The sequence below is a fragment of the Ciconia boyciana genome, chromosome 22 (assembly GCF_034638445.1).
Source record: "Ciconia boyciana chromosome 22, ASM3463844v1, whole genome shotgun sequence".
NCBI lineage: Eukaryota > Metazoa > Chordata > Aves > Ciconiiformes > Ciconiidae > Ciconia > Ciconia boyciana.
In genome coordinates, this window is record NC_132955.1 from 1,803,928 (window position 1) to 1,831,926 (window position 27,999).

At 56.9% G+C, this 27,999-nt stretch overlaps 1 protein-coding gene, 1 long non-coding RNA gene and 2 other non-coding genes across 7 annotated transcripts in view; 2 read left to right on the plus strand and 2 right to left on the minus strand.

Annotated features, from left to right (window-relative positions):
- Positions 1 to 1,130: 1,130 nt before the first annotated feature.
- Positions 1,131 to 1,221, minus strand: TRNAI-UAU (transfer RNA isoleucine (anticodon UAU)). The gene is given in 2 exon segments: positions 1,131 to 1,166; positions 1,184 to 1,221. It is a non-coding gene; the product is annotated as a tRNA-Ile (tRNA).
- A 2,306-nt stretch (positions 1,222 to 3,527) lies between these two features.
- Positions 3,528 to 3,599, plus strand: TRNAC-GCA (transfer RNA cysteine (anticodon GCA)). The gene has a single exon. It is a non-coding gene; the product is annotated as a tRNA-Cys (tRNA).
- Positions 3,600 to 4,768: 1,169 nt separating this feature from the next.
- PLXDC1 (plexin domain containing 1) lies at positions 4,769 to 27,978 on the plus strand. Its single transcript, XM_072886117.1, has 14 exons — positions 4,769 to 4,970; positions 6,694 to 6,842; positions 9,992 to 10,135; positions 10,515 to 10,584; positions 10,971 to 11,093; positions 11,476 to 11,594; positions 11,800 to 11,899; positions 13,812 to 13,907; positions 15,983 to 16,064; positions 18,386 to 18,446; positions 19,374 to 19,509; positions 21,157 to 21,192; positions 22,370 to 22,530; positions 23,702 to 27,978. Exons 1-14 carry the CDS (start codon positions 4,898 to 4,900, stop codon positions 23,819 to 23,821), a joined length of 1,470 nt encoding a protein of 489 aa, XP_072742218.1. The 5' UTR covers positions 4,769 to 4,897; the 3' UTR covers positions 23,822 to 27,978.
- Positions 23,591 to 27,999, minus strand: part of LOC140662583 (uncharacterized) — a 28,343-nt gene continuing 23,934 nt past the window's right edge. For 3 of the 4 annotated variants that reach the window (XR_012046129.1, XR_012046126.1, XR_012046128.1), the window contains 2 exons: positions 26,501 to 26,660; positions 23,591 to 24,074 (listed from right to left, as the gene is read on the minus strand). This is a non-coding gene — a long non-coding RNA (uncharacterized lncRNA). The remainder of the gene's footprint in view (positions 24,075 to 26,500; positions 26,661 to 27,999) is intronic. The other variant, XR_012046127.1, reaches the window with a different exon arrangement.

Below are 27,999 nucleotides of genomic sequence, written 5' to 3' on the forward strand. Positions count from 1 at the left end.
CGGCCAGTACTCGAACGCCTTCCTGCGGAGAGGACGCGGGGACGTTGGTGGCACCTCGGTCCCCTGCCCCGTTTCCATCCCCCCCACCCGGGGCAGGACCCAGGTGTCCCCCACTCCCCCTCCCCGGCTCAGGGGTCCCCAGCAGCCCCGTACTCACTCTCTGCCGGGTGCGGTGGCCCGGCAGACCAGGCCGGCCTGGCAGGGGCAGACCTGGTTGATGCTGAAGGCCAGACCCCCGGGGGGCACATGGCAGCTCTGGGCCAGTGCCAGTCTCCGCTGGCACACCCGCTCGCCGTGCTGCCGCGCACAGCAGCCGCCCGCGCCGCAGTCCTCGTCCCGCTGGCACCGGGCTCCTGGCGGGGCGGAAAGTGGGGTTAGGGGAGGGGGGACCCCCCACCCTATCTCCAGGCTGGGGGACAGGGATGGAGCTGCAGGGGCTGGGAGCAATGGGGCTGGGTGCCCCCAGCACCTGTTGGCTTTGCACCATCGTTGTCCCCCACCACACCAGCGCTGTGTCCCCCAGCTCCCAGGGTTGGGGGGGGGGGGGGGGCTGTCCCTTGTGTCCCTGTCCCCCCCCAACCCCATCCCAGACCCCTGCTCACCCTCCTGCCCGTCAGGCACGGGCTGCTGGCACTTTCCGAACATGCAGAGGAGGCCGTGGGCGCAGTGGGTGTCCCGGCGGCAGTACTGCCCCGCGGGGCGCGTGGGCAAGCACAGCCCGAAGTGCTCGTCGCAGAAGTGCCCGTGGGTGCAGGGGCTGGCCGGGCTGCACGCCGTCACCTGCGCGGGGGGACGCAGCACGTCAGGGGGACCGGACCCCATCCCTCACCCCATCCCTGACCCCCATCCCCGACCCTGGGACAGGCCAGAAACAGCAGCCTGGGGCAAAACCTGTCCGTTTGCACATTACAAAGCACAGCAGGGCTGCGCGTGGGAGTGTTTGGGGGGGGGGGGGGGCAAAGGCCGGGGGCAGCTCAGCAGCGCTCGGCCAGGCTGGGACACAGCGGGGATGGGAGACCCATCCCTGCGGGACCCCCCGCACCCCCGCTGCGGTTCCAGGGTTTTTCTCTCTCAGGAAAAGAAAACCCGGCGGGTGGGGACGGTGTAGCTACCGGAGCCCGTAAAAGTCCTGCTCCAGGTGAGGCTCGAACTCACAACCTCGGCATTGCTCCGCGTACTGCCCTATAAGTACCGCGCGCTGACCGATTGCGCCACTGGAGCGCCCGGCGCCGCCCGCCGCGCCCGCGCTCCCTCCCGGCCCCGCCGCCCCCCCCGGCCCCGGGTCTCGCCCCCGTCCCCGCCCCGGCTGCACCCCCAGCTGCAAATTCTGCTCCCACCCTGCTGCAAACCCCCGCTGCGAGTGCACACCCCCCCCCCCCCCCTCCTCCTCTCCCCCAGGAACCCGGGGCGTGGGGGGAGCACCCACCGCTCACCTCCTCCAGGTTGTCCCCCGGGGTGGCGCTTCTGCCCAGCGCGGCTTCGTCGGGTGGGTGCTGGGGCAAGGAGTACATCCAGGCCCAGAGGTAGCCGGAGGCAGCGGGCAGGAGCGAGGCGATGAGGCAGAGGAGGGCTGGGGACATCGGCATGCTGCTGGCGGGTGGCACTGGGTGCTCGGGCCTGGGGCGCTGGGTATATGTAGCCCACGGCCTATCTTGGCCCCCGCTGCTAAAAATGTTTGCCCACCTAATGGGGAAGGAGGAGGCAATCAGGGGTTAAGGGATTAACATAATTGCCAGCCTTCCCCTCGCTGGGTGCAACAGCCCCAAAGTAAACGGCCCCCTCGGAGCAGTCTGGCTCCGGCGCCTGGTGGGCTCCAGCGCCGGCCCCATGCAGCCCTGGGTGCAGCCCGGGGTGCCCTGGGTCCCCGCCAGTCCCTCGCGTCCCCCCACGGCTCGGGGTGGCGACGGGTGCCAGCACCCTGCCAGGCAGCAAGCGGCTCCATGCAACAGAGGGCTTCGGCTCCCCGGTTTGTCCCCCCCTTTCCCGCGGCAGTGGGATGCGGTGGGCAGCGGGGACGAGGGGGAGGCGGAAGGAGAGAGCAGGGGGCAAACGCTGTGACCCCCAGGAAGGGCAGCGGTGGGCACGCGGTTGGCATCTGGCCTGCGTTTTGTCCCCCCCGCTCCCTGGCACATGCCCCATCTGCCACCCCCTGTGCACACAGGTCTCCGGGGGGGTGACGGACTTTGCACCTTCCCTAACCGCTTTGCAAACGAGGTGTTTGCGTGTCCCGGCCCTTATCTCCCGGCTGAGCTGGCACCGGCGCTGGGCAAACCCGCAAATGGCTTCCCCTGAGCGGATCCCCCAGACAATGCCACCGCCGCGTCCCCAGACACGTGGGGGGGCTAAGCCAGGGCCACTCCGCGCTCACCCCGACCTCTCCAATACACTCTGCAGCAGGAAGAGCCACCCCAGGGCTGGTTCCCAGTTGCCGGACTGTGGCACGGGGGGCTGCAGGCAACGCTCCGGGTGGGTTTTGTCCCCAGGGGCAGCTGGGGCAGGATGGGAGCTGGTGGCTCGCTGGAAGCGGGGTGCACCAGGGTCTCCCCTCCTTCGGGCTTCAGGGATGTGCCCTGCTTCAGGGAAGGAGATGATCCTCTCTCAGGGTTTCCCTCTCTGGGACTCTGCTGCCCTGGGCAATTCCCCTTGCCTTCGTGCCTCAGTTTCCCCGCCTGTGCAAAGAAAGGCGGTGAGGCTGATGGGTGACACATGGAAACGGGGCAGCTCAGTGAGGGGACACCGCAAACCGGTGGCTGGAAAACCACCGCAGCTGCTTGCACCGGGGTGACCCCAAACCTCCTTTCTCCCCGCGGTCCAGGAGGTGCCGGTGCCCGGGGCAGGCTGCAGGCCAGGACACCCAGATCCGGCCCTGCGCGCCGCCCTCGCTCGCCCTGCACGCGTTTGCACAGCGGCTTAGGGAGCAAATATTGACCTTGCTCGTTGGGCACAATCACGGCTGCTCCCCCCATCCGTCTCCTGCTGGGCGCTCTCCCCGTCGGTCTCCGGCTAATCCCCCCCAGCGCCACCGAGGCCCTGCATGACAGCTCTGCTCCCCCAAAGCCCTGGGGCTCCCCCAGCCCCGGTAGCTCTTGGGGGGGCCCGTGCGCTCCCCCAGCCCCCTGAGCCCTGCGGCGGGGTGCACGGCCTGGGCCTGGCTTTGCAGAAAACTCTGGGCTTGGCTCCGTCCCGCTCTCTGCAGATGGGGCTCTGGGGCTGCTGGCACCGCGTCCCCCCGCAACCGCTGAGGCCCGGGATGAGTGTGGGGGCCAGGTCCTGCCTCTGCGCCCCCCACCCGCTGTGCAGGCAGGGGTGGGGGGGGACCGTGCGTGTGTGCTGTGTGGGGCAGGTGAGATGGGGGGGTGCGTGTGTGCCTGAGAGAGAGAGAGTGTATGAGTGTGTGTGTGTGTGTGTGTGTGTGTGCGCGCTGCAGCTGCGTGCGTGGTGGGTGTGCGTGGGTGTGCGTGGGTGTGCGTGGGGCCTGGCCCTGCAGTGCTGCCACTACCCGAGCCAGCCCAGCCGTGCACAACGGCGGGGGTATAGCTCAGTGGTAGAGCATTTGACTGCAGATCAAGAGGTCCCCGGTTCAAATCCGGGTGCCCCCTTATTCTTTCTTGGGGGGGATCCCTCTTCCCCCCCCCTTTTATTTGCTCCCCAGCCCCCGTGGCAGCGAGGGGAGGTCACGTCCCGCTGCCGCCTGCTCCCCGCAGCCTCGGGTGTTCCTACCGGGGGCTTTCTCTTGCAGAAGGACGGATCCAGCTCTCCGCCTGGGACCCCCAGAGTGGTGCCCCCCCCCCCCACTTCCCTCAGTTCAGAGCAGCCGAAGGGCCGCAGGGCCCCACAGCACTCCTCAACCCCCCGGCTTCAGCCACGGGCTGGGGCGCAGGGCTGGGGGGGCCGGCATCGCTCCCCAAGCCCTCAGCACACGGCGCATCTCTGCGGGTGTTTGCACCCTCCTCCTGCCCCAGCAACCCGGGGTGCCCCGGTCCCCCCTCACCCGGGGCTGAGCCACCTCCCCGGTACCAGGGATGGAGGGGCTGGGGTGCAGCCTGAGCCCCCCAAAGAGCTGCCCACATCACGGTGTGGCCAGAAGCCAGCCTGGCCGAGCACGGGGCTGGAGCGTTGGGCTGCTCCCGGGGCTCTGCGGTGCCAGCTGGACCCCCACCCTGTGCCCCCCCACCCTGTGCCCCCCAGCCCCCCAGTAACCCGTGCCCCTGCTGCCGAGGGCAAAACCAGGGGAGTGGAAAGACAACGAACGCTTGTGCTGCAGAGCCGCGGCCCCTGCGGGGGGACCCTGGGGGGCGAAGGGCGGGACGGGGCTCTGGACGCCCGCCTTGTCCTGCCGCCGCTCCGGCTGCTTGTCACTAGACGGCAGCGTGTGGGGACGTGCAGGGCCACGCGCTGGCTTTGGGGGGCCACGTACCCCCGCGGGGCTGGGGGGCTCGGCCGAGCAAACCCCCCCCCCCCTCCCCGCAGCCCGGTGCAGGGTCACCGGCCCCGGGCTGCCCGCAGTGAGGACAGGGCGGCGGGACCCCCAGCCTCGCTGGTGTCCCCCCCCCGCCTTGCTGGGGGCCGGGGGGGGGGGCTCAGCACACGGAGACCCATTTCCCTCCAGGGAGGGGAGGGAGAGCGGGCTCGGGCAGCGTCCCCCCGTCCCGGGCAGGGCCGGCGGCTGCCCCGAGCCCTCCCGGGCGCGGGGGCGGGGGGGTGTCCTGCCGCCGGCTCCGGCCCCACCCCGGCCCCACCCCCGGCCCCACCCCCGGTTCCCGCCCGGGCTCCGGCTCCCGCTCCCGCTCCGGCTCCGTGCGCGGCTCCCCGGGGGTGCCGGCCCATGGCGGGGCGCTGAGCCCCCCCCCCGCCCCCCCCAGCAGAGCCGGAGCCGAGCGGGGCCCGCCGCCCCACCATGCTCTGGGGGGGCCTGATCCTGCTCTGCCTGCTGCGCGGGGCGCTGGGCGCGCCGGGCCCGCGGGGCGCAGGTAGGGGGGCCGGGGAGCGCGGCCGGGGGGCGGCGGGCCAGCTCGGGGCGGGGGGGCCCGGGAGTGCGGGGCCACGGGGGGTCCCGGGTGCGCAGCGCCGTGCACGGCCCCGGGGGCCGGTGCGTCTGCCCGGGCCCCGCCGGGGGTTGCTGCGTCCGCGGTCCCGCGTGGCCGTGGGCAGCGGGATGCGTCGCGCCTCGCCCGAGGCCGTCCGTGTGCCCCTCTGCTGCCGCGCTGCCCGGAGCGGGCTGCGCTTTGGGGGTGTCTTCGTGCCCCCCTGGGCGTGCAGGTGCGTGTCACGCTGCACCCCGCAGCCGGCCGCACCCATAGCGGCCGCCTGCGGCGTGGGACCTGCCGTGGGGGTCCCCCTCCCCGCCCCACGTCCCCCCGCAGCCCTGGCATCTCCGCGGCGAAGGCGCTGGCACCATGGGGTGCCCGGCCCCCCCCCCCCCCCCCAGCCGTGCGAGGCAGCCCTGGGGTGGAGGGGGGCTGCAGCCCCGCTGCCGGCGTGCCCCCACCCAGGATTCCCCCACCCAGGGCGCCCGGTGGCACAGCTGGTGCTGGCCTGGCTGTGGGTGCAGCCGTCCGGCGAGATTTTGGGGACGTGAGGGGACTCGTTAGAGCCCTGCCCGCGGGACAGGCTCTGCTCCCTGGGGCACCTCAAACCTCCCAGCAGCAGCGAGGGGCTGGGGCCCCCCCGTGCCCCCCGGGAAGGTGAGCGTGACCCCCAACCGCAGAGCCCCTTTCCCTGTCCGTCGGCAGTGGGGTGCATCCAGCCGGCTGCCTGCTCCTGCCAGCTCAGCCCCGCTCCCCCCTGCCTCAGTTTCCCCTCCCGAAGGCACTGGGGACAGAAACCAGCCCTGGGGACAGCTCAGGAGGGGACCAGGAGCTCGTTAGGCAGCAATTAGCTCCCTCTCCCCAGGGGGCCCCGGGCTGAAGGCGGGAGCCCTCTCCCAAGAGCGAGGGGAGCAGCCTGTGGCCCCGCCGGGTGTTTTTGCTGTCCCACTCGCTGGGGACAGACGTCCTGGCTCTGTCGCTGCCCGTGGGCGAGCGTGTGCCGTCCGCACCGCCTCCGCCCGTGCCGAGCTGCTGGGAAATCTCATGAATCTCTGCAGATTTGGTCCCAAATGGCTTTTTCATCCCCTGGCTCCGACACTGTGCCGTGTTTCTGGCCTCCGCTCCCTCCCCAGGGCTGGAGCCGGGCAGGGAGAGACGCGGCAGGAGGGGACAAGGGACATGTTTCTTTTGGAGATGGATGCTTGGAGTCTGCCCTGGCACCCAGACCCCAAACCAGCCCGGAGGAGGGGACCGATGGCTGGGGACATCAAGGACATGGCCACGCTGGTGCCTCATTGCTGAAGCCGCATCTTCCCCATCCCTGGGGCCTCGTGCTCCTCCCCGTGTGCTGGCGTGTGCGGGGAGCGTGCAGAGCCGGGGGGGGTTTGTAGGTGTTTTGCCTCCTTTCACCCCTCCATCCCAGCTCTCCTTCCCTGGCCTTGGGTGTCTGTCACCCGTCCCTGCACCCCATGGCCATCCCTGACCCGAGAAGCCCTTCCCTGTGTCTCTGTCATCACGGTGATGCTGCTTATCAGGGCTGAGACCCCCCCCAAACTCGTGTCACCTAAGCAGAAGCTGCCTTGCTGGGGGAGAGGGCTGATCCCAGCCCGCAGGTAGGTGCCCTCCCCGTGTGGGACCCCACTGACCCATCCCTGTGCCCCCCCAGGACGCCCTCCCGGGAGCCCAGCGGCAGGCGAAGGGCGGCGGAGAGCTCGGGAGACCTCGCCGGGGTCCGAGGGGACCCGCATCAGCCAGGACCTGGTGGGGGGCAGCCTGGCCATCGACACGCTGCCGGCCAACGAGACGCGGATCGTGGTGAGTCGGGGCCCCGGCTGCTGCTGCCGGCTGCCCTCCGCCTGCCCCAAGGCAGGATCCGGCTGGCGCCTGACCGCCGAGAGCTATTTCCAGGCTGGGCAGGGAGCTGGTGGAGATGCTGGCTCTGGTTTAATGTGTGGGGCCGGATCCCAGCAGCCCGGAGGGTAATTACAGCCCAGTGCAGAGGCAGCCGTGCCCTGGGGATTGCGCCGAGCCCTGCGGCCATCCCTGCCCGTGAGCCCTGCCAGGTCCCAGGGGCACGCCAGGGCCAGCCCGGGGATGCTTCGCTTGCCGCGATGCCACGTGTGCAGCGGGGATGATGCTGCCGAGGTTATCGGTGCTGAGCGGGCTTGAGGCCGTGCCGGGGCGAGGGGGTTGTGCGGGAAGCGGGGGTCTCCGGCTGGGGAAGGCCTGCACCACTGCTAACAAACTCCTGCAGCAGCAGTGTCACCTCCTGGGAGATCTCACTCATTTCTCACATCCCGGGTGTGCCTAATTACCCGCCCTCAATTAGCTCCTGGTTATTTGTGGCGGGGCTGTGGGTCCCTTGGCAGCTGGGGGAGTTTGCCCAGCTCTGACATGGGGATGGGGATGGGGATGGGGATGGCTGAGGGTGGTTTCTGGTGGAGGATGCGCTGGCTGTGGTGACTTGTCCTGGCGTTTTTGCCGGCAGCTGGTTGTGATTTGGTGGAATTAGTGCCCCCGTGGCATGGCGTGCAGGGGAGGAACAGCTGTGGCTGTTTCCACTCTGCTCGAGCTCCAGCTTGGCCTTGCTTGTTGACCATCGGGGACGGAGAGGGGCCAGGAGCCAGAAAAGTCCCTGGTGTGGAAGTGTTTAAAAAAACCCCCAAACCAGCCCAAAACCACCAATGGCCACCAAGGCATTTGGAGATGCTGGGGAGCCACAGGGAGGGTGCAATGGTGCTTGTGGTTCCCAGGAGGAAAAGGCAGCAATTTCCTGGGGCTCGGCAGTGTCGGGGGCGAGGAGCGTCCCCCCTGGGAGCGGAGCCGTGTTCAAGGTCAGGGACGCTGCTCCCCTGCACGTCGCTGTATCTTGCCATGTCTGACCCGCAGAAGGTGTGATCCTACCTCAGGAGGTGCCAGCCTGGGGTCTGGAGGGGTTTCCCCTCTTTCCCCCAAAAATGTTCCAGGTTTGGGGTGCAGAGGGGCAGCTCTGGACCCAAAGGATGAAGAGGGATGTGATGCTGGGCATCGCCGCTGTCCCTCCCTGAGCTCTGCCCCACGGCAGCTGCGCTCTCCGCTTGGTTGTGTGTCCAAAACCTCCCCTAATTCCTGCTGTACCCAAAGCAAGGTGACGGACTAGGACATCCTAATGAGTCAGCGATGAGGTCAGGAGCTCGGCAGCCAGCTCCTCCGCGCTGCCGGCCCTGCTTATTTCCCCCCGGTTTATTGGGAACACATTGGGAAGGCACAGGGGGGGACAAGGGCACGGGAGGTTTTGTCATTTGTCACCCAGAGCTGGCCTGTCCCTGCGACCCAGGGGCTTCCAAAGCCTTTGCATCGGCGGTGTGTGCTGGGGTGCAGCAGGTACTGACACAGCCTTCCCTGTGCCTCAGTTTCCCCATCCGTAGGGAAGGGAGGACTCTGGGCTGCAGCAGTCCCTCCGAGCTCCGGGAGAGGGAAGGGGCTATAATTGCTGAGAGCTAGGAAAGCTTTCCTTGCAGGCAGGACTTACACAGCAGGCAGAGTGCAATGGCTTTCCCTGAACTTTGCTGAAGCAGAAAAAATTACATGTTACAGGATTTTTCTAATAGCACTTTATTCGTTACAACTTCCGCAGACCTGCAATACCTCTCTGGGGAATAGCACAGGGCTGTTCCAAGCGAGGGGGCTTTGCTTTCTCTTTTTTTACCCCCTCCAACCTGTTAAATCCTGGGCTGGTGGGTCCTTCCCTGCCTCCGGCATCCGGACTCGTGTGCGGGAGCGGGTCTGGGAGCAGGTCCCGGCGTCAGTTGGGGCGGGGGGAGCCACAGGCAGGGGGTCTGGGGGGAAGATGCTGGGGGCGAGGGGGGGCCGGGGCTCAGAAGGGGCTGAGCGGCAGAAGCGTAGCGGCTGGGGACAAGTGGCGAGCGTGGCGGCACGCCAGGCGCTGGCATGGAGCAGCAGAGCGGCACTTTCCCAAGGAAAATTAAGATGCTTCCCGTCTTCCCCCCGGTGTGAACCGGCCTCCCCCGACGTGCGACAGCTCCCAGCCGTGTCCCCGGCCGGCCGCACGCCGGAGCCCGTCGGAGAGGCACGGTGGGCCAGCGTGGCCAGGGCCCGGGCTATGCAGCGCTGGCTGCATCCCGGGAAATCACTCGCTCTGCCAGTGTCCCCAAGGAGCTGCCACAGAGCCACGTGCAGGTCCCCAGCCGGGATGTGCGTCCTTCAATAGATCCCTGGTCAGTTTGAGATGGCTCTTGGCAGAGCTGCCGCGTGGTCCACGCTCCGGTCTGCCAGGGAGAGGAGGCTCGGGGAGCCTGGGGTGCTGCTGGCGGCTTGGGAAGGCTGGGGGTTGATGCCCAGGGTCCCTCTCCTTGCTCTGTGTGAGAATAGCAAAGGGATCTGACCGCTCACGCAGGACCATGCCCCATCCCACGCTCCAGGGATGTCATCCAGGAGAGCAGCCCGTGCCCCGCAGAGCCCCGCTCCCCCGCCACGTCCCCCATCCTCAGCCCCTCGCTCCCGCTCGGCTGGCTGCAGCGGCTCGGCTGCCTTCCCTGAGCTGCCTGTTCCAAGGTTAATCATTTCCTCTGGGCTTCCACGTCTCCAGTTGTTTGCTTCACTTCTAGCGGTCACTTTAGCCGTAACTTCCAGCCGCTGGCTCTAGAGCAGGATAGTTTCTTCCCGGAAAGGTTGCATCTGCTGAAGTCTCTCGTGAGTCACATCGCCAGCCAGCCAGCCAGCCCGTCCTCTCTGCACTCCATCGGTCTCGTGGGTCTCCTCTGCACCTTCTCCAACTGCTCAGCATCCTTTGCTGGCTTCGCACAGGGTTTTTCTGTGCTGCTCTTATTGCTGCTTTGTGCCGAGATGGGGGTCGGCCTCCCGCTGGCTGTCCCGGCTGCTGTGAGCCGTGGTTGGGGTTTCCATCTCTACGGAGCAAGCTGGGTAACACTGTCCCCTGTCACCCTGTCCCTCCCCGGCTGCAGGAGGACAACCACAGCTACTACGTGTCGCGGATCTACGGGCCGGGGGATGCCCGCCTGAGGGGGCTGTGGGTGGACATGGCAGCGGCCAACAGGAGCCAAGTGAAGATCCACGGGATCCTCTCCAACACGCACCGGCAGGCCTCGGTGAGCCCACGGGGCTGTTCTGCAGCCGAGGGTGTCCCCGGGTCTCCTCTCCCAGCAGGGATTTCCTGCCGGTGGCACCTCTCCTGGGGCAGCAGCAGCCCCCCCACGTCCCTGTGACAGCCTGGTAGAGACCAAGGCTTGGGAAGCGTTTGGTCTCCCCCAGCCCCAGTCCAGGGCTGAAGGGGATGAGATGTGGGGACCGGGTACCCACAGGACTCCTGCTCCCATCCCTCTCCCACCCCTCCATGCACTGGCCCCGGGAGCTTGCTCCAAGCCAGGGCAGAGCGGGTGCCGGTGGGCACGGGCCCGTCCCCCCGCATCCCCAGCAGGCGTTTTTCCAAGGGCTGAACGCAGTTCTCACCCCGGCTCCCTCCTGCAGAGAATCGTCCTCTCCTTTGACTTCCCCTTCTACGGCCACCTCCTGCGGCAGGTCACGATAGCGACGGGCGGTGAGTCGGGATGGGACGGGCATTCCCGTGGTGGGAGGGTTGGACACAGTTCTGGGGCTGGCTCTTAACGTCCCCCCACGTCCCAGAGCCCGGGAAGCTCGGACAGAGAAGGGGCTGCAGCCCTTCTAGCTTTCTCCCTCCACCCCAAGTCTAACCCCTGCCCTGCTGCCGGTGCTCAGGGACTGGGGTGCTCCTGGTGCCTCGGTTTCTGCAGCAGTTGAGGGGATGCAGGGGGGGGTCACACAGGCTTGGAGGAAAGCCAAGCTGGGGGTAAAAAAAGGGATGGGTGAGCAGGGGCGGGGTGGTGGGAGGTCAGAAAGACAGAGCGAGCGTCCCGGGGCGGTGGAGGGGAGCATGCGCTGCTTCACCCTCCTCTGCTTGCTCAGGTTTTCTCTTCATGGGGGACGTCATCCACCGGATGCTCACGGCCACGCAGTACGTCGCACCCCTCATGGCCAACTTCAACCCCAGCTACTCCCGCAACTCCACCGTCCAGTACTTGGACAACGGTGAGCCCTGCTGCGGCCGGCGCCCGTGCAAGCCACGGCAGCTGCCATACGTGTGGAGCAGCAGGCAGCACGGCTGCCCGCTCCTTCCTTGTAAAACTGGGCAAAGCTCAGCTCTCTGGAGCAAACGGAGGGGCCAGAGGCAGGTGAGGGTGTGGGGAAGGGGAGCCCAGGGCAGCAGGGGCTGTTCAGCACCCGGGGGTGCTTTGGGTAGGGGCGGCTGGGATGTTTGGCAGGGGTTTGTTCGTGGGTCTGCTCAGTGATGTGCTGGGGATTGGGGGATGAGATGACTTGGAGCTTCACCGGCAGGAGAGGACCGGTCAGGCTGTTGAGAGGTGCGGTGAGGAGAGATGAGAGGACTGATCCGCTCTGGTCTATCCTCCAGGGACAGTTTTTGTGGTGCAGTGGGACAAGGTCTATCTTCAGGGAAAGGAGGACATGGGCAGCTTCACCTTCCAGGTGGCCCTGCACAGCACCGGGAGAATCGTCTTTGGGTACAAGGAGGTGAGGGATGTTTCTGCTGGGGAAGGCACAGCAGGAGGGTCCCTGTGGGGGATCCCTGTGGGTCTGGGAGGAGATCTGGTATTATAACTGTTCACATGCTGGGTCTGGGCATTCCCAGTGCCACCAAAGCACTGGAGAGCTCTGCAGCAGCACCAGGAGCCTGGGCAGGGCTGGGGTCCATCACGCCCTCTCTCCCTGGCTGCAGATCCCTGTGCCGGTCCTACAGATCAGTGCCACCCAGCACCCCGTGAAAGCTGGCCTCTCTGATGCCTTCATGATCCTCAACCCATCTCCCGATGTGCCTGGTGAGTCGCTGCGCTTGAGGAATTGGGGGAGGCGGCTGCTGGGGCAGGGGAGCGGCTGATCCATCCCTTGGGAGGCTCTGCTGGCATCGTGGATGGGAGAGGGGGCAGATGGGGAAGGAGAGGTGAGACGTCCTCATCTTTGGGCACTTCAAGACAGGAGGATGCACTGCTTGGATCCATGGCGGGGAGCAAAGGAGTGTGAGGATGTGTCAGGGCTCGGCTGCACGGATGCCCCTCATGTCCCACGTCCCCTGGTGCCTCTCCCTCGGGGTGTATCTCTCTCGGGGTGCATCTCTCCGTGGCCAAGACCATCGCGCAGCCTTGTGCTCTGGGTGGCCGCTGCGGGTCAGCGCGGCCCCAGCCCGCGAACGCTGCGTGCTTTGGCAATGTGCTGCAGGCAAAAGGGCTTCGTGCTTCTCGCCCAGTGTGTTCAGAATCGCTGCGAGCAGCCAAGCTATCGCTTTCCTGATTTCCAGCTGATGAGGAGGAGGGGAAGAACGGTTGCAAATGAGACTGTCGCAGATGGACGAGAGGCTTGGGGGGTGCTGGCTGCTTCGTTCCTATAGGCATGGGGGTTTAGGGGAGCCTACAAGCCGCACCACTGCTGCTCTGGGCTGTCCTTGGATGCGTAGCATGGCTGCTGCGGGCAGGGCTGGGATCTGCACCTCTGTTGGCCGGACATGGGGATGACTACATACATGTCCGCACGCTTATTCCACGTGTGCCGTGAACTGCAGGCATGGGGTGAGCTCACCCCGTGAGCTCTTCCAGCCTCTCCCATCCCCTCTTGTCATGAGGAACCCAACCTCGCTCCTGCCTCCCCGTGCTGCACGCGGCGCGGTTGCTTTTCCTCGTTATTTATGGAGCCTGCCATCTGGCCCTCATTTATTACCCGTTCACAACAGTTTGTGTAAAAACCTCGGCCAGGCTGGATGGTGCCTCCCTCCCCGCCCTGCCAGCCGGCCCCTTGCCAGGCTGGTGCCCTCCATCCCCATGGGCTTGCAGACTCCTGCCTGTACCTCCTGCCTGCCCTGGGGGTGTGAGGGGAAGCGGGTGGAGAAGAAATGCAGGAACTGGGTACGAAAAAACCTAATGAGGTGAAGAAACAAGTCTTGAAGGGAAGGAGAGGAGGAGGTAGGAGGGGCAAGCATGTTGTCCTGCTCATCTGCTGGTCTCCAAGTGTGGAGCAGAGCAGCGAGGAGCCACAGCCATGGTGGAAGGACAGGTCTGATTATCCTTGCAGGGGCACAAAGCCAGAGAAGCATCTTGGCTGGTGTCACCACGTGAATTAGCGGCAGAGGCTGGGAGAAAATTTGGGAGAAGCCTGAATCCAGGATAGACCCCTCTGGCCCCCCGGGATGAAGGGGAGAGAGAAGGAAGGGGCAAGGCATGAGGGAGATGGGGGAAGGAAGAGGCTTTGGGGGGAAGGAGGCTGCAGAGCGGGAGCCTGGGGAGCGGTGCGGAGCTCCGGGCGAGCGCTGCACACGGGGGAGGCTCGCAGCCCCGTGAGTCACTGACGAGCAATGTGTTGTGCAGCTTTGTGTTTGTTTAGAGCGATGCAGGACTGGACCACATCCATCTCGGGAGTCTTTGGTCGGGGAGAGGGGGACAGAGAGCTCCAAGCTCCTCCTAGCAAAACAGGGAAGAGGAGATCTGTGCCCTGACACCCCTCCTCCCCGCCCCCAGCACCTCCTGCACTGCTTCTCCTGCAGCTCCGTACGCTGTCCTCTCCCACAGGAATGACCCCAAGTCTTGGGGCCACCTTTGCCTTTCAGCCAGGATTCAGCAGCAGCCCCACAAGCTTTCCCCGTGTGCGCTGGGATTCACACGTGGGGTAAACCCCTTTGCAGGATGGGGAAGGGTGTGCAGGGTGGGTTTATGCCCAGTCTAAAGCCAAGGCTCCGTGTTTCAGAGTCCCGCCGTCGGACCATCTACGAATATCATCGTGTGGAGCTGGAAACCAGCAAGATCACCAACATGTCAGCTGTGGAGTTCACCCCACTGCCCAGTAAGTCGGACAGGCTGGCGTGGTGCCCCGGAGCGTGTTTCCCTCCCGTAGTTTCACCCAGCAACTACAGCAACCTCCTATTTACAGACAAAGGGGAAGCCAAGGCTGGAGGAGGAAGGTTCAATGGGTACTGGAAGGGTGTGTGGCTGCCATCCATCACCCGATGGCTGGGATCCTACTGTGCACCGGAGCCGTGGAGGGAGGGTGGGCTATCGGCCAGGGCACAGCTCGCCCCTGCTCTGGGGTTCCCCAGTCGTTCTGCCTTTGTGAGAAGGTCTGTGTGTGGCTGTCGCTGAACGTCTCATGTGTACAGCCCTGTGTGGATTTATCAGCTCAGAGTCAACCTCAGCCAACAGCAAATCCCACACACGTGCCAGCCTGGCTGCGCCGTAGCTGAGACGGGAGCCTGGGATGCAGCAAAGCTCAGCTGGCATGGGAGAAGCTGACAAAGGAGGGATCTGCAGGCAATTACACCTTACCTGATTTGCTCAGCACTCCCCAACTAAGTGACGAGAGCAGTGGTGCCAGCCACGATGTCCCTGGGAGCGATATGCTGTGGTCCCAAGCTGCGCTCCGTGCTGCTCTGCCAGCACCTTCCTTGTGCGCAGCTGAGTCGATGGCTCTTGTTGCTCACCAGCAGATCCCCTCTTGCCCCAGTACTTTGATTCCTTATTTCCTGTACTGACAGCTCTTCCCGCCTGTCCAGCTGCTGAAATTCCTTCTCTTTGCTCCATAAGCTGCAGCTAATTTTGCTGGACATTGGTTCACTTCAGGTCTGTCTACAAGACATTTTCTTCGCCTCCACACTCAGATGAAATTTCTTAAGGATCCTGTTAAACAGATACATTTTTAGTGTTCAGATACAAGGACACATGCGCACGAGGGAAAGTTGTCACGCAGTCCGTAAATACAGAGCGGAGAGTAAATCTGTCACGAAGATACCAAGGTTATGCATTTAAATGGTCTCCCCAGGGTATTTTATGACAATTTTAACAGCAGGCAGGGTTACTGCAAAGCAGATCATAAATAAGCATTCTGCAATAATTTTTTTTCTGCTTAAGACTTGCTATTTTGTTTTTCCACAGCAGCTAGGGTAGTGGAGAGCAGTATCTTCAGAGGAGCCACAGAGCTAGAGAGAACTAGACTCCACTTTTTCTTCTGGGGGTTTCATTTTTAGCCTTATTCGGGTCAGAAGTGGATGAACTGGGTTAGCCTCTGCCTCTTCTCCAGAGGTCTTTGCTTGCTCACTGCCTCCGCATGGCAGTCTGCTCGGGAAAAGCTCAGGATGGAAGCGGAAGAGATCAGGACTGGAGGACACCAGAAAAGCCTGGGCAGCCCGGGTCTGGGCTCGCAGCAGTGCTGAGTTTGCTCAAGTGCGAGGGGCAGAACAGGGAGCCCATGGATGGAGAAGTGATGGAGTGCCTGGGTCGGGATGGAGGTGTGCCAGGCATCCCAGGTGGGATGGGGATGCTGCTGCCTCTCAGGATCCTGTGCACTGATGCAGGACGTGAACGTCTCGTGTTCTGCGTTCATCACTTGGTATTTCACAGCACCGGATCAGCTCTTGGCTCTGCCATTGCGGGCTGTCAGGGACTCCCGAGGGGCTTGTTAAAACTGCTGGTTTCCTTGACTTTTTTTGCAGACAAGCCCTCTTGGCCATCTTTTTTAGACAGGGTGACAAGCAAATGATGGTACTCTCCAAGCAGCTGGTCCTCTCCAGTGTGGAGATATTCCTGCAGAACTACTTAGTATGGACATAGCAACAGAAGGTTAAACTTTGTATTGCTTCCTTCCTTCTGAGAAACACCCTCTGTACAATAAGAAATGGCATAAGTCTCAGATGTGTTTTAATTCCCAGCTAAACAGAATGGGAAGATGTTTACAGATGGACTGGGAGTCCAATCCTGCTAGGAAGGTGCTGCCTTGTCCTGCGGGTCCGTTGCAGAGAGAGGCTGGGCTAGAGACTCATCCGCTGATGCTGGTTCTACCCATGCCACCAGCTTTCAGCACTTGCTCCCTCGTGCCCGTGCAGATGCTGGCGTATCGCTGGTACGTCTCTCCTCTCTCTCTTACAGCTTGTCTCCAGCATCAGAGCTGTGAAATGTGTGTGACCTCGGAGCTGACCTTCAACTGCAGCTGGTGTCATGTCCTGCAGAGGTAGCTGGGATGAGTTTCCTTCCCACCTCTTCTCTTGTTAATGTTTATATAGCTGGGAGGGCAAGTGCAACTCCAGGTCTGATGCCTGTATCAGTGTTGCTGTTTTTTTATTATTATTTTCCTTTTTTTGTTGTGTTTTTTGTTGTTGTTGTTGCTTTTTGGTTTAGTTAGGGTGCTGCTCTTATAATCTCATAGCCATGGTTAAGAGGTGATCTGATCTCTGGTTACAAGCCATTGCAAGGAGACATTTCCCAAGGCTGGGGTTCTTGGTCCTAATGTTTGGCTGCAGCAGCTGGAACAAGTTGAGACCAGAAGCAAGACTCACATTTTTTTTCAGTGAGCTTAAACATGGGGGAAAACTTGTCCTGACTTAGGCTGTGATTTCAGACAGAAGTGCAGGGCAGGGAGGCTGGGACACGCTCAAGTCTGAAGGACAGCAGGTAGGTCACGGAGCTGGGGATGCTCATCAGCCCCCCAGCTATGGGGGACAGGCCCTCTTTGAGACACAATGAGGATGGGGGACACTTGCTGCTTTTTTGGGGGTAAATGGAGGATCTGGGGGGACGGGGCTGGCCCCGCTGCAGTCCCAGCCGTGCAGCAGTCCTGCTCCGTGCTCTCCTTCAGCTCAAGCAGCGCGATACGGAGCACGAGAGAGTTTAATGAGATTTTGCTGAAATATTTATTTAGAGCTAGCGGCAGGGGAGAGGACCCAGTAACACAGATCCTCACACGCGGCACGGGGACAGCCGCGCTTGGGAAATGCCTGGCTCTCCCAGGAAGGCACGCTGGCTGGCCCCCTTCCCAGCCCCCTCCTGCAAGAGCAGCCTTGGCTCGCCCCGGCATCGCTCGCAGGACACCTTCCCTCCTCCTTTCTGTAGCCCTTCTCTCGCTACGCTCAAGACTTGCACCCTTTCCTTACACGCAGCAATTTCAGCAAGGTATGAGCAGGGCAGCTGGGACAGGGAAAGATCCTGAGACATCAGCAAAGCAACCCTATAAATCAGCGTTGATTCACTGCCTTTCAGTGGGCTGGAATACAACCTGAGACGGGGAACATAATTTTTCAGTGACAGTTGCTCAGTGGTGGCTTCAGATCAGAGAATATTATGTTCTCGCAGCTGAGAGAGATGCATGAAACCAGATGCGGCTTTGGTAGCAGAACCAAGCCCAGGATACAGTGGCTTAGTCTGGATCTTGTTTGGGCTGAAACCCCAGGGTTCAAGGACTTCGTCATTCTTCTTATTCCAAATTCACAGTGTTTGGAAACCCGATCTTCCAAAATCCAAGTTGCTGATGTTTGCTCTTATCACTTATAGTATGGTGACTTCTTGATGTGTTGGCTAAAAGCCGTGTTCCCTGCAGCCGTAACTGCGTATCGGCAGCTCGGTCCTGAAGAGCTTAGGTTACAAATGGAAAGTACAAATGGCAGGCGTGGCGGAAACTGCAGGCTAGAGCAAGCCTACCGCTATCTTGTTGGCTTTCAACCACGTTGGTTTTGCAAAGCCAACATGATCTTTCCTAAGGAAGTTGGTAGGGTGGCTTCCAGGGTTTGAACTTGTATCCTGAGTCCAGCTCAGTGATTTAACCCGAGTCCTCTTAGCTCTCTTCTGGACAGCGGAGTTTGTAGTTTTGCTTTTGCCGAGCCTGTAATCGTTGCAGGAACTGTACTTTAAGCAAAGATCTCAGTGACTCAGCAGGACCTGGAGTTTTGTGGCTTCTCCTCTTTTAGTGGTTGGTAGTTGGGTAAATTAGTGCTTGTATGAGCTGATTCATATTTTGGTAGTCCTCGGAGACTTTCCAAAGGTCAGAGTGCTATTTCATTCCCTCTGTTTCTGTAGAGATTTCTCTAGCTGGTGCTTTCCTGATGCTGTTTGTAATTTCTTTAATGTGTTTTTCCTGTGCAGATGTTGCTGGAAAAAAAACCCCTCATGGAGATCATGGCCTTGCCCTGGCACAGAGTCCAGGGAATGGAAATTCAAACTCAGTCTATATATTTTTCCTATTTCTCTGCTTCTCCGTTTCCCTTGGAGAAGCGGTGTTGACCTTTTCCTCTGTGAATAGGAACATTTGGGTCCTTCCAGCACAGCTGTACTGGAAACCCCATGTCTTTGGAGACCAACTTGTATACACTCTTTCCAGTCCTCAGATATTTGTTTGTCCAAGTATCTGTACACAGCGCCCATCGGGGCAGCATTTGGGACTCTTAGGCAGCTTAGAAATCATTAGCAATGCCACCCACTTAGAGCGGGCAAATTAGCATTATTCTTGCTGTGTCTCTCAGGAATTCATCTGCCACAGGTTAATACTGCTTTTCTCCGCAGATGTTCCAGCGGCTTTGACCGATACCGTGAGGAGTGGCTGTCCTACGGCTGTGGCCAGAAGGTGAGACTGAGAGAAGAATCACTTCTCTTAGGTCCTCTGCTAGGAATGATGCTGAACTACAGAAAAAACAATGGCCGTATCCCAGCTCGAAAAATTCACTCTCGGCGCCACTTGGCCCATGCTGTTCTGGAACAGACTGAATATCCCTTTAGATATCCCTTTCCCATTACAGCAGGACCACTGATCCACTTATCAGAGGATGTCTCTATCGGGATAGTTAAAAGATGGTCCATCTAATCCAGCGTTACCCGTCTTTCCCTTGCTGGTGTCTTGTTTCTGTGCTGGTCGGTGCTGGATGTTCAGTAAAGATGCAGAGACCTCTGTAAGTTACCAAATGGTGCAATTTGAGTACACTGGGATATTTTTTCCTTCACTTTCTGAAGCATGACTCTTCCTTACTCTCAAGCATGAAGAAATTAGTCCTTGTGGGGTTTTTTTTTGTCCTTGTTAGCACAATTATCTCCACATTGGATGAACTAGTTTCTTTGTCTCAGAAAGATCAGCTCTAACGAAACATCTGGTTCTGCTTTGGGTTTTTTTGTTGGGTTTTTTTCCCCCCCACTGAAAACTCAGCTTTGTTCCCTGTTAACCGAGGGTTGAATGAGGGAAAAGGAGGTCACAGGACCTATGTAAGGTCGTTCAGTGATGCAGGAAGGTCAGACTGTAGGACCTTGCCAGATCATTGTCATTTGTCCTACTTAAGTGGTTCCCAAACTTTTCCTCCTCTTCTCCAACCTCCAGGTCACCCCCCCACACCCTTTACTTCTTCTGGCATTTCTGGACCATGTCCCCTGCTTCCACTCCAGTGTTTGAACCCCAAGGGCTCGGCAGCCCTAAGCCTGGGAAGCACAGTCCTCACCACTGCCTCCCTGGCACTCTTGGTGGAAGAGAGCTAGGAAAAGTGGCTGTTCTTCATTTTCTTTCCAGTCAGATGAGAAGACCTGCGAGGATTTAGCAGAAGGCGACCACTATTCAGCGCCTCCTGACAGCTCTTTCTCACCGCTGGATGAGGACGTCGCCACCTCCACGTCCTCGCTCTTCATTGACAGCCTCACTACAGAAGGTAGGGGCAGGTGGGGTGAGCAGCTGCAGCAGGGACACCCCATCCTCGATGCTTATCCCTGGAGAGTTCTTTCACTCTGATGCCTCATAAAACCAATTCATATCCAAATAAATACAATAACAAACCTGTCTTTGAAGCACAAGGGCAGGGGTGAGTACAGGAGGCAGTGGAAAGGAGAAGGAAGGGCAGCCTGAGAGGTGAGACTCAGAGCGATGTGGTAAGGGGAGAGATGAAACCCTCCGGTGGGAAGAGTTTTACTGTTGCATCGCAGCCTTTTTACGCATTTGTGAAGGTCAACGAGCAACTAGTCCCTGGTGGACAGACTCCCCAGCATCATAACAGAGGTTAATACCGTATATAGGGGCTCATGCTTTTAATGTGCGTGGTCCTAGCTGGTGGCTCAGGGCTGCCAGTACTCTCAGACTGGCAATAACACAGCACAGGCTTGTGATTGCCCTCTGCTTGGGAATGGTGTTCGTTCCAGCATAGGAAAGCTCCACATAAGGACCCGAGTTTCCCTCGAGACACCCATGTTCTAAAGCTTGATAATCCTATTAACACAGGGCTGGCTCCTCAGATCCTAGCGGCAGGTATCACTTCAATTTTGCTGCTTAATAGTCCCTAACGCAAACTGCTAATTGGAATAAATAGAAAGGAACATTAGTAATTGTCCTTCAGCAATGGGAAGGAGTTGGGGGGAGGAACGGAGCGCCTGGCTGACAGAGTTGACTTTGAAAGGAGCAATTAAAGGAAGGGGGAGTGTAGCACCACCACTGAGATTATTTTCCAACTCATCGCCAATTCTTGGAAAAAGAACAAGAGGCTTTCTGTGATATAGTCAAGCATGAAGTTAATTTGTAATCTTGGAAGGAAACAAACAGCCAGCTGCATCAGGCAGCGAACTTTATCTGGAGAAGCACAGCAAAGGAACAAGCAAAGCAAAGGAGTGGACCCACCCCTCTGCATCCTCCCCAGCCAGCCCAGCTCGCTGGCTCTGCTCATGGAGATGTTTGTGAACGTGTCTGACTCGCTGGTCATGTGTCAGCGCTGCAGCTAGCAAACGCGTAAGCCAAGCAGTAAGAATTCTGGATCAGGATTTCAGCTGGACTCACGAGGGTGATCATGTGAAGACCATCAAGACGTCCAAGCCTTGGACAATATATCCTGGTTCTTCCAGAATGAGATGAAGAATGGAATTGGATTCTGGGCCCCCATGGAAGACATCTACAGCGTACCATCCCATTGATTTAATTGGGATGTATTAGCAGTGTAGTGCTGCAAATGCCATAGTCTGAACACAGACACCCACAAGGGCTGGGGCCCCATCCAGCATTCACTTATTGTTCTGTTTTCCACACTGAGCATATTTAAAGACTAGTTTCCTCAGATGTTTGTGCTCTAGGTGCCACCTTTGTGAAGGAAGACCACAAACCATAAACCATATGCTTTCACTGTTGTTGTGTTCTGGGTGCCTTCCTCTTCCACCCAACTCAGAGGTTTAAAACTGTCACTGGCCACGGACATGCCATGCAAGAGGTGTGTTCTGTCAGCAGCCCCGTTACAGAGGGATGAAAGTGGGTGGGAAGCATGCAGAATATCATAGCAGGCTCCTAACTTTATTTTTTTGCCTTTGTTTTCTTCTTTTAGATGATACGAAGCTCAATCAGTATGCAGGAAGTGAAGGTAAGCCCTTAATCTTCTCTCTGCCTGCTCACAGTCGTTCCGAGTGAAAACATGTTACACTGAAATCAAATGCACCGGGGAGTTGCGATCAGTCAGCGGAGTGGACAGGTGAAACTGAGATTGGAGGGATGTAATCGAGATAAGACTCCTATTGTCCTTACCCTGATTAATATCATTCAGGTAGTGAAAAGTGAGAGTCGGGATCAATCTGTTTTACCCTGATGCTGTTTGTCTGCTTTTCCCACTTAGTCCTGCTGTGCAAACTAAGATGATGAGTTTTTCTCTTTCTGTGTAATTCCCTTTCTTTGCAGTTTTTGCATAGACACAAAGTCCTTTTTTTTTCTTTTGAATTTCCCCAGCTGTGCCAAAGAGCAGTGTAAAATCCAAATTTAAAAAGTGTCCTTAGCCCAGCTCTGCCTTTTTCATCTCTGTTCCCATGAATCCCAGTCCCAGTTTGTTCTCAGTCCCAGTTTGTTCGGTAGCCCCAGGGGCAGGGAACCAAACTGTTGCTGTAATGCTCTTACTAATTTCAGAGTATGGGAAGGATCCGAGCCCTCTTTGCCTGATGTCAGGTTTGTAAGGACTGCAGTTGTATGCAAACTACAAGCCCATCCCTCTTACCTGAAAGCAGCTCAGGGAAGTTAAACTGGCTAAACTGGGTGCAGACTCAGTTCCTTTGCAGGCACGGGGCCTTTGAAATGCACGCTCTTCCCAGTTTCGGCCAAATTGCTCCCCAAATGGCTGGTAATGTCACTGTTAATATATGCCACATACACCCTCTGTAGCTCTGTGCAATTGCATATTCATAGCCGAGGACCGAGGGCAAGCTGGAGGGCTGTGGCTAAGACACACTGAGGACCCCACTCAGCATATGGCTAATGGCTTTCTATCAGAGTGAGCAGCCAATATATAAAGAATATGGATTGGACGGGGGGTTACTGCATGGTGGTGGTTTAATCTTCTCTCAAACCAGCTACCGCTATCATCCGAAAGGGATGCTGGAGCTCAGACAACTCTCTGGTGCATCTTCCCCTCTTGCTGAGCCTGACAGTAGCAGGCTAAGTCGCTCAGTCGTACGTGCAGAGCTCTGAAAGGTCTTGCCTTGCTTTTCTTTTCTCTCCTTTCTTTTACCGAGGTCTTAGCACAGTTCAAGACTCAATTGAATCCTTTTCTGCAGGTGTGGGAAGCAGCCTTCCTTCCAAGAAAGCAGGCGCCCCGATTCACACAGGTACTATCGTGGGGATCGTTCTGGCTGTGTTGCTCATCGCAGCTATTATCCTTGCTGGAATTTACATCAACAGCCACCCCACCTCCAACGCTGCCCTGTTCTTCATTGAAGTGAGTGGAGAACCTTATCCCTGGCTGGTTTTCTCTTCCTCTGCTATCAACACAAATCCTAACCTTCTAGAGGAGAGCAGGGAGCAAAGAGAACAGGAGAGAGGAACTTTGATAGAGTTCATATCTGACTTTCTTTTCATGGTCCTACAGTCACAGCTAATCTCCCAACCTCCAGTTGATGATGTTTTAAACTTAGGCTCTCTCCCTCCCACACTGTTTTATTTTGCTCCCTTTCACATGCTCCCTTTCACACATTGCCTTTTTTTTTCCCCCATGCAACGTTAGATTCTTCCACCTGCTTGCATGAGCAGTCGACACGCAGCCTGGTTGGAGGGCTCAGTTGGAGCTATGACATAATTGAGATCGCTGCCTTTTGAATTGCCCAGCTGGATTTTGTTGACTAAAATTGTCAGACTTTACTGATAGATGTCATGCCATCAGCTACTGTGTAAGTGGTGGTGTGAATGTTCTAAATGGAGATTTTAATTCTCAGAAAGATAGGGGGTCCAACAATCTCCATCTGCTGTTAAAAGCCAGAAGACCGCTTGGTGTAGGATCCCGAGGCAGTCAGAAGTGGGCTGAATCCTGGCATAGGAGCTGCTGCGGAGGGAGTGAGCAACACTTAGCCCTCAGCCTTTCCTTATCACTCGCTGGCTTTTTCCTAGAGCACTTGTCTTTCCTCCATCTGTCCTGTTTGCTGAGACAGGCTTCAGAGAATTGATCTACATGGCCTCTACCAGTTTAGTACCTGAGCACTTGGCAATGTTTGATGCATTTATCTACATCCGGCTGAGAAGGGGCAATGCACTTGTCCCCATTTTGCAGACAGAGAGGTTGACATGTATGTGGTTGCACGGGAAGCCTGTGGCCGTCCTCGGCTGCGCAGGCCACCCTTGTTCTGAGGCTGATGTGAGATGTCACTTAAAATTTCCATTTCCTTCCCGCTCCCCATTTTAACCTTATTAGTGGGTCAGCTCAGTGAGATCGATGCATTGTAATGAACTCTTTTAAGCATGAAGCAATTTTTAAAAATTTCTTTTTATTAATAAAAAGTCAAACTTTCACAAAGACAGCATTGTGTTTGTTTCAGGACCAAGTTTCCAATTTCCCTGCAGGCTTGGCGTGAAAGGCTCTGTCATAGCTTCTGATGGATCTTTGTTTCTGTCCACAGCGAAGGCCACATCACTGGCCTGCCATGAAATTCCGAAATCACACCAACCATGCAACGTACTCAGAGGTGGAGCCGGCCAGCCAGGAGAAGGAGGGCTTTGTCGAAGCAGAACAGTGCTGAGCGCTTCTCCCCCTGCGTCTCGAACCTCCCATGTCTCAAGTGTTGGAGTCTTCTGTTATTCTATTGCAAAGTCTTTCCCCTCTTGGAAAAGAAAGAGCAAGTAGAGGAAAAAGACCCAATGGAGCATTTGAAAAGAATGAGTCAGGGCGATGTGAGGCTGGGATTCGCCTGGATTCCTCACGGGACAGCAGAGCCCGCAGTGGCAGCAGTCAGTTGCGACATTGGACTCTGCCTGCAGCCCAGCACTGAAGCCCTGGATGTGGCGGTAGAAAGAAGCGCAGTCAAAGTTTTGGGTTGGCTTGGGTTTTTTGTTTTGTGGTTGGGTTTTTCCCCTACTGCGTGTGGCTGACCTCGTCTCTCCTCTACCAGGAGTCTTAATAGGGGCAGCAAAGCAAAGGGGCAAATCTTGGTACAGGCAAAATACGCAGTTGCCTCAAGCAGCAGGCTCTTGGGGACAGCAAAACTGTTGATTTTTGCTGCACGCTGGCTCTGCCTGCACTCAGGAAAGGCGGGCTGGTTGCCTCTTTCCCTCTCCAGAGGGAGGCTGGGTGGATGGGGGTAGATGCTGTCAGTGGCCCAGGAGAGGTAAGGTTGGCTCTCGGGGGCTCACCTCCCCTCTCCCATTCCCTCTCCCCCAGCTCTGTCCCTTTCTCCGCTCTCCCCTTCGCCTTCTTTTGGGGTGGGCAACATTTAATTTTGTCTTCATGGCCGAGAAGCCTTGTGCCCTTGTCTTTTCATCCTGCAGTTGGTCTTCCACCACCATGGCTTCAACTCCATGCCCTCCTCTCCCTTCAAAGCAACAGCTTCCACCCCCTGCTCCAGAGAAGGGGAATCCTGATCTATTTTAAGGACGAAACCCTGCGGAGGATTCACCTTCAGGATGTTTGTGAGCCAACGGCTCTGATGCACTTTTTGGCCCTAATTAGTTTGCTAAATTACTAATTATGACCCTTACCCCAAAGGAGACAGAGTGTGAAAAAAAATCTTAGATTCCTTCAAAATCCAGCAGGAACAAAGTAGGTTTTGATGGAAGAGGATGGGGACAGAGCACTAGCAAAGGCAGTGTCCTCCCACAGGCTAAATCCTGAAGAAATCCAAGCTCATTCATGGGCATTTCACATAAATAAGGAGTGAAGGCATACACGCCTCGATACCATTAAAAATCTAAAAATCACCTTGTTAACATCATAGTTTTTAGAGCCTACTCAGTCAAAATAATTTTTTTTTTAAATTTTATTAAGTCTGTGATAGGCCCCTGATCTGGATTTGTACGTATATAATGATTCCAGAATCTGACCCTAACTAAGGGTTTTGACACTAGACCTCTCAGGGTTTTCTACTCCTTCTGTGCAATCAGAATTGAAGACTAATCTGCAGAAATACTCCACGCTACTTCCACAGACAGCAGCTGCAGGATTGGGCCCTAAACTGAGGAAAGCTTATATGAAAAAAGAGTCCAGAGTCCAGTGTAAGGTAAAGTTTTCTCTCCCCCACCAAAAAAGGTGTTGGTTGTATGGGGCTTTTTTTCCTTTTTTTTTTTTTAAATTTTCCCTTGATCCTCAGTTATTTATTCTGATAATCATGTTTGGTGCATATTTTATCCACTGGCTGGTTCAGCTGTCACTGGTGGTGATTACTGCCAAAGGCAGGGTCTGTCTAATTAATGTTTTCCTTCTCATCTGCTGAATTTATATAGCCATTAAAGATAAATATGGATGCTTTGTGGCATTTAGACCCCAGATTATACTTTCTCATACATAGCCACTAGGGAGACTTTTGCTGCATCTTATTATGGCATAAAGGCACCAAAATGCTCAAACAGGGTAAGTCAGACTGAGTCGTGCCAAGTTGTTATGGCCCAGACAGTCTCTCTTTAGACTTATTTTGAAGATAAACTTTATTCCCAAATAAAGCTTTCAACTGGAAGGTTGTTTTTTCCCCTGTTCCCCTGAAGTAGAAAGAATTCAAAGGGATGCTGTCATCTAGTTTTTGCCCAGGATCTGATCTCCTTTGAAATAGTTATGAGCTGGTAAGGAATTTTCTCTGGATTTAACTCTTTTCAAATAATGGCCTTGTTTCTACTGCCCCTACAACCCCTAGAAATGCCAGGTAACATCCAAGAGTTCTGAAATGCTGCGAATTTAAAAGAAAACAGACTTTAAATAGAGTGCGATTGAGCTGTATAAATCACTGGTGCATTACTGCAGCCAGGATTTTAGAAGGATTCAGAAGAGGATCAGATACTCGGGTGGAGATTAACAGCATCCAAGTGCCATAGCACAGAAACAGCTGAGATACGTAAAACACCTATACTTCAGGGCAGATGCCAAGTTCTGAGTGCCTGGAGTCAAAAAGGCTTTTTTTTTTTTTTTTTTCCTTTAAGGAAAGAAACAAACCAAACTAGGCTATTCTGTATTCTGTAGCTGTGCAACAGATGTTTGGTCTACCTTCTGCTGAGGAATATGGCTTGGGGTATTGTCAGGTAGAGCGTTAACAGCTCCAATTCATCATCTCTAAGACCTTGTGGTAGAGTAGATGGAGAAGTTACTGCCCGTAGTCATGTGCGTGCTCTGAGCTGAAGGATTCAACCAGCATCTCCCACTGCCTAGCCTGGAGAAGCCAGGCACACTTATATGCTGTGTCTCAAGGAGGAGAACAAAAATAAATATTCTGTCCTACCTTTCGACATGAGGTCTAGCTCTGGGCACTTGAAGTTCACATCTGGGAAGGTCGCGAGTCAGCAGGGAGCAATCTTTTCTGAATATCTTTGCACATGGCTTTGTAGTGGAAGAGGTTGTCTGTTAAATTCTGGAAAACCCAATGGTAATGTTGCTGATGCCTAGAAGAAAGAGAAAAATGTCTTTACCACCACCAAGTACTGCTTTAATGTTGAAGAGAATAGGAGAGTCTGGGTGCAAGTATAATGCTGGCTGCACCAAGTCAAATGCGTCAGGATCAATACTCCTTTCTTATCTGCGTAACTCTGACTTCAAGATGCCGGTTAATCTTGCTAGTCTCGAGTGCCGAAGCAAGAACGTGATGATGGCGACTACAACATAAGAAGAGTTTGATTTTGCTTTTAATCATGTGACTTCTCCAGCCACATGCTGAGGTTTTCCTCTGGATTTTGATGAACCCAGCATTTGGGCTTTTTGCAAAGCAGACTGCGTAATGTACATGTATATCGACCTGTATATTTTATAGCTATAAAACGGGCTGGGGCTGTTAGCTGTGCTCAGTCCGTTGCTCAGCTGGTTAAAAGAGGATGCAAAACACAACTGCTACCGCTCCTCATTTGTCTTTCCAAGCACCGTGCCCTGGCAGTCTGTGGCAACTGCTGAGCGTGTCGTTCGGGCGTGAGGCAGCTGCCTGTCATCAGGCAGAGAATGACATCACGTATCTGCTCCTTGGCCACTCGTCTGCGTTCAGCAGTTGGGAAAACACAGCACAGGGTTTATCGGAGACTAACGCGAGGTTGGTTCTGCTCCTATGAAAGTTGGGGGCTAACCTCCCCCCATTTTTGACATCAACGGGAGCAGGACCCAGATCAAAAAATATTCTCTTAATAACTAAAGGCCTACTTTCCACATACTTGAATTTACAGCACAGTTGGACTATTTTGAGGGACTAAAGGCACTTTAACTGTCTTTTAATGCAATGTATTTACTATGGATTATCTGCACGGAATACAGTCTTAATATTAAAAAACAATCTTCCTTTTGGACTGCTTTGTTTTCAAAATAAAACATGTAAAGGATTATTGGTCATGTTATGTGAACTTCTAAGCAGGATGGGAATTATTTTCACCTTGCATTCTTTTAACTGACGCTATAAGAATACAATTTTTTTTTTTTAAGACATCCTTTTCTGTCCTCGTAATAACACATCATTATCAGGAGGTGTTCCGAGGACATATCTAGGATAAAAACTAATGTAATTGCAGTTTGACTCAAGACTATAATTTTCTTCTCATTTTATTCTGTTCAGCTTATTTAGATTTTTTTTCTTCCTGCAGGCTTCTCAGCTTGAACAATGAAGTTTGCTTGGCCCATTTGACTTTTTGACAGTAGTCAGGTTTAGTGTTTTGATCTCTGCGCTAGTGCCAAATTATTTCAAAAATGTAAATCACTTTAAACGTCATTATCTGAGACCTCTGGGTAGCACTTCCGTGTATTGGT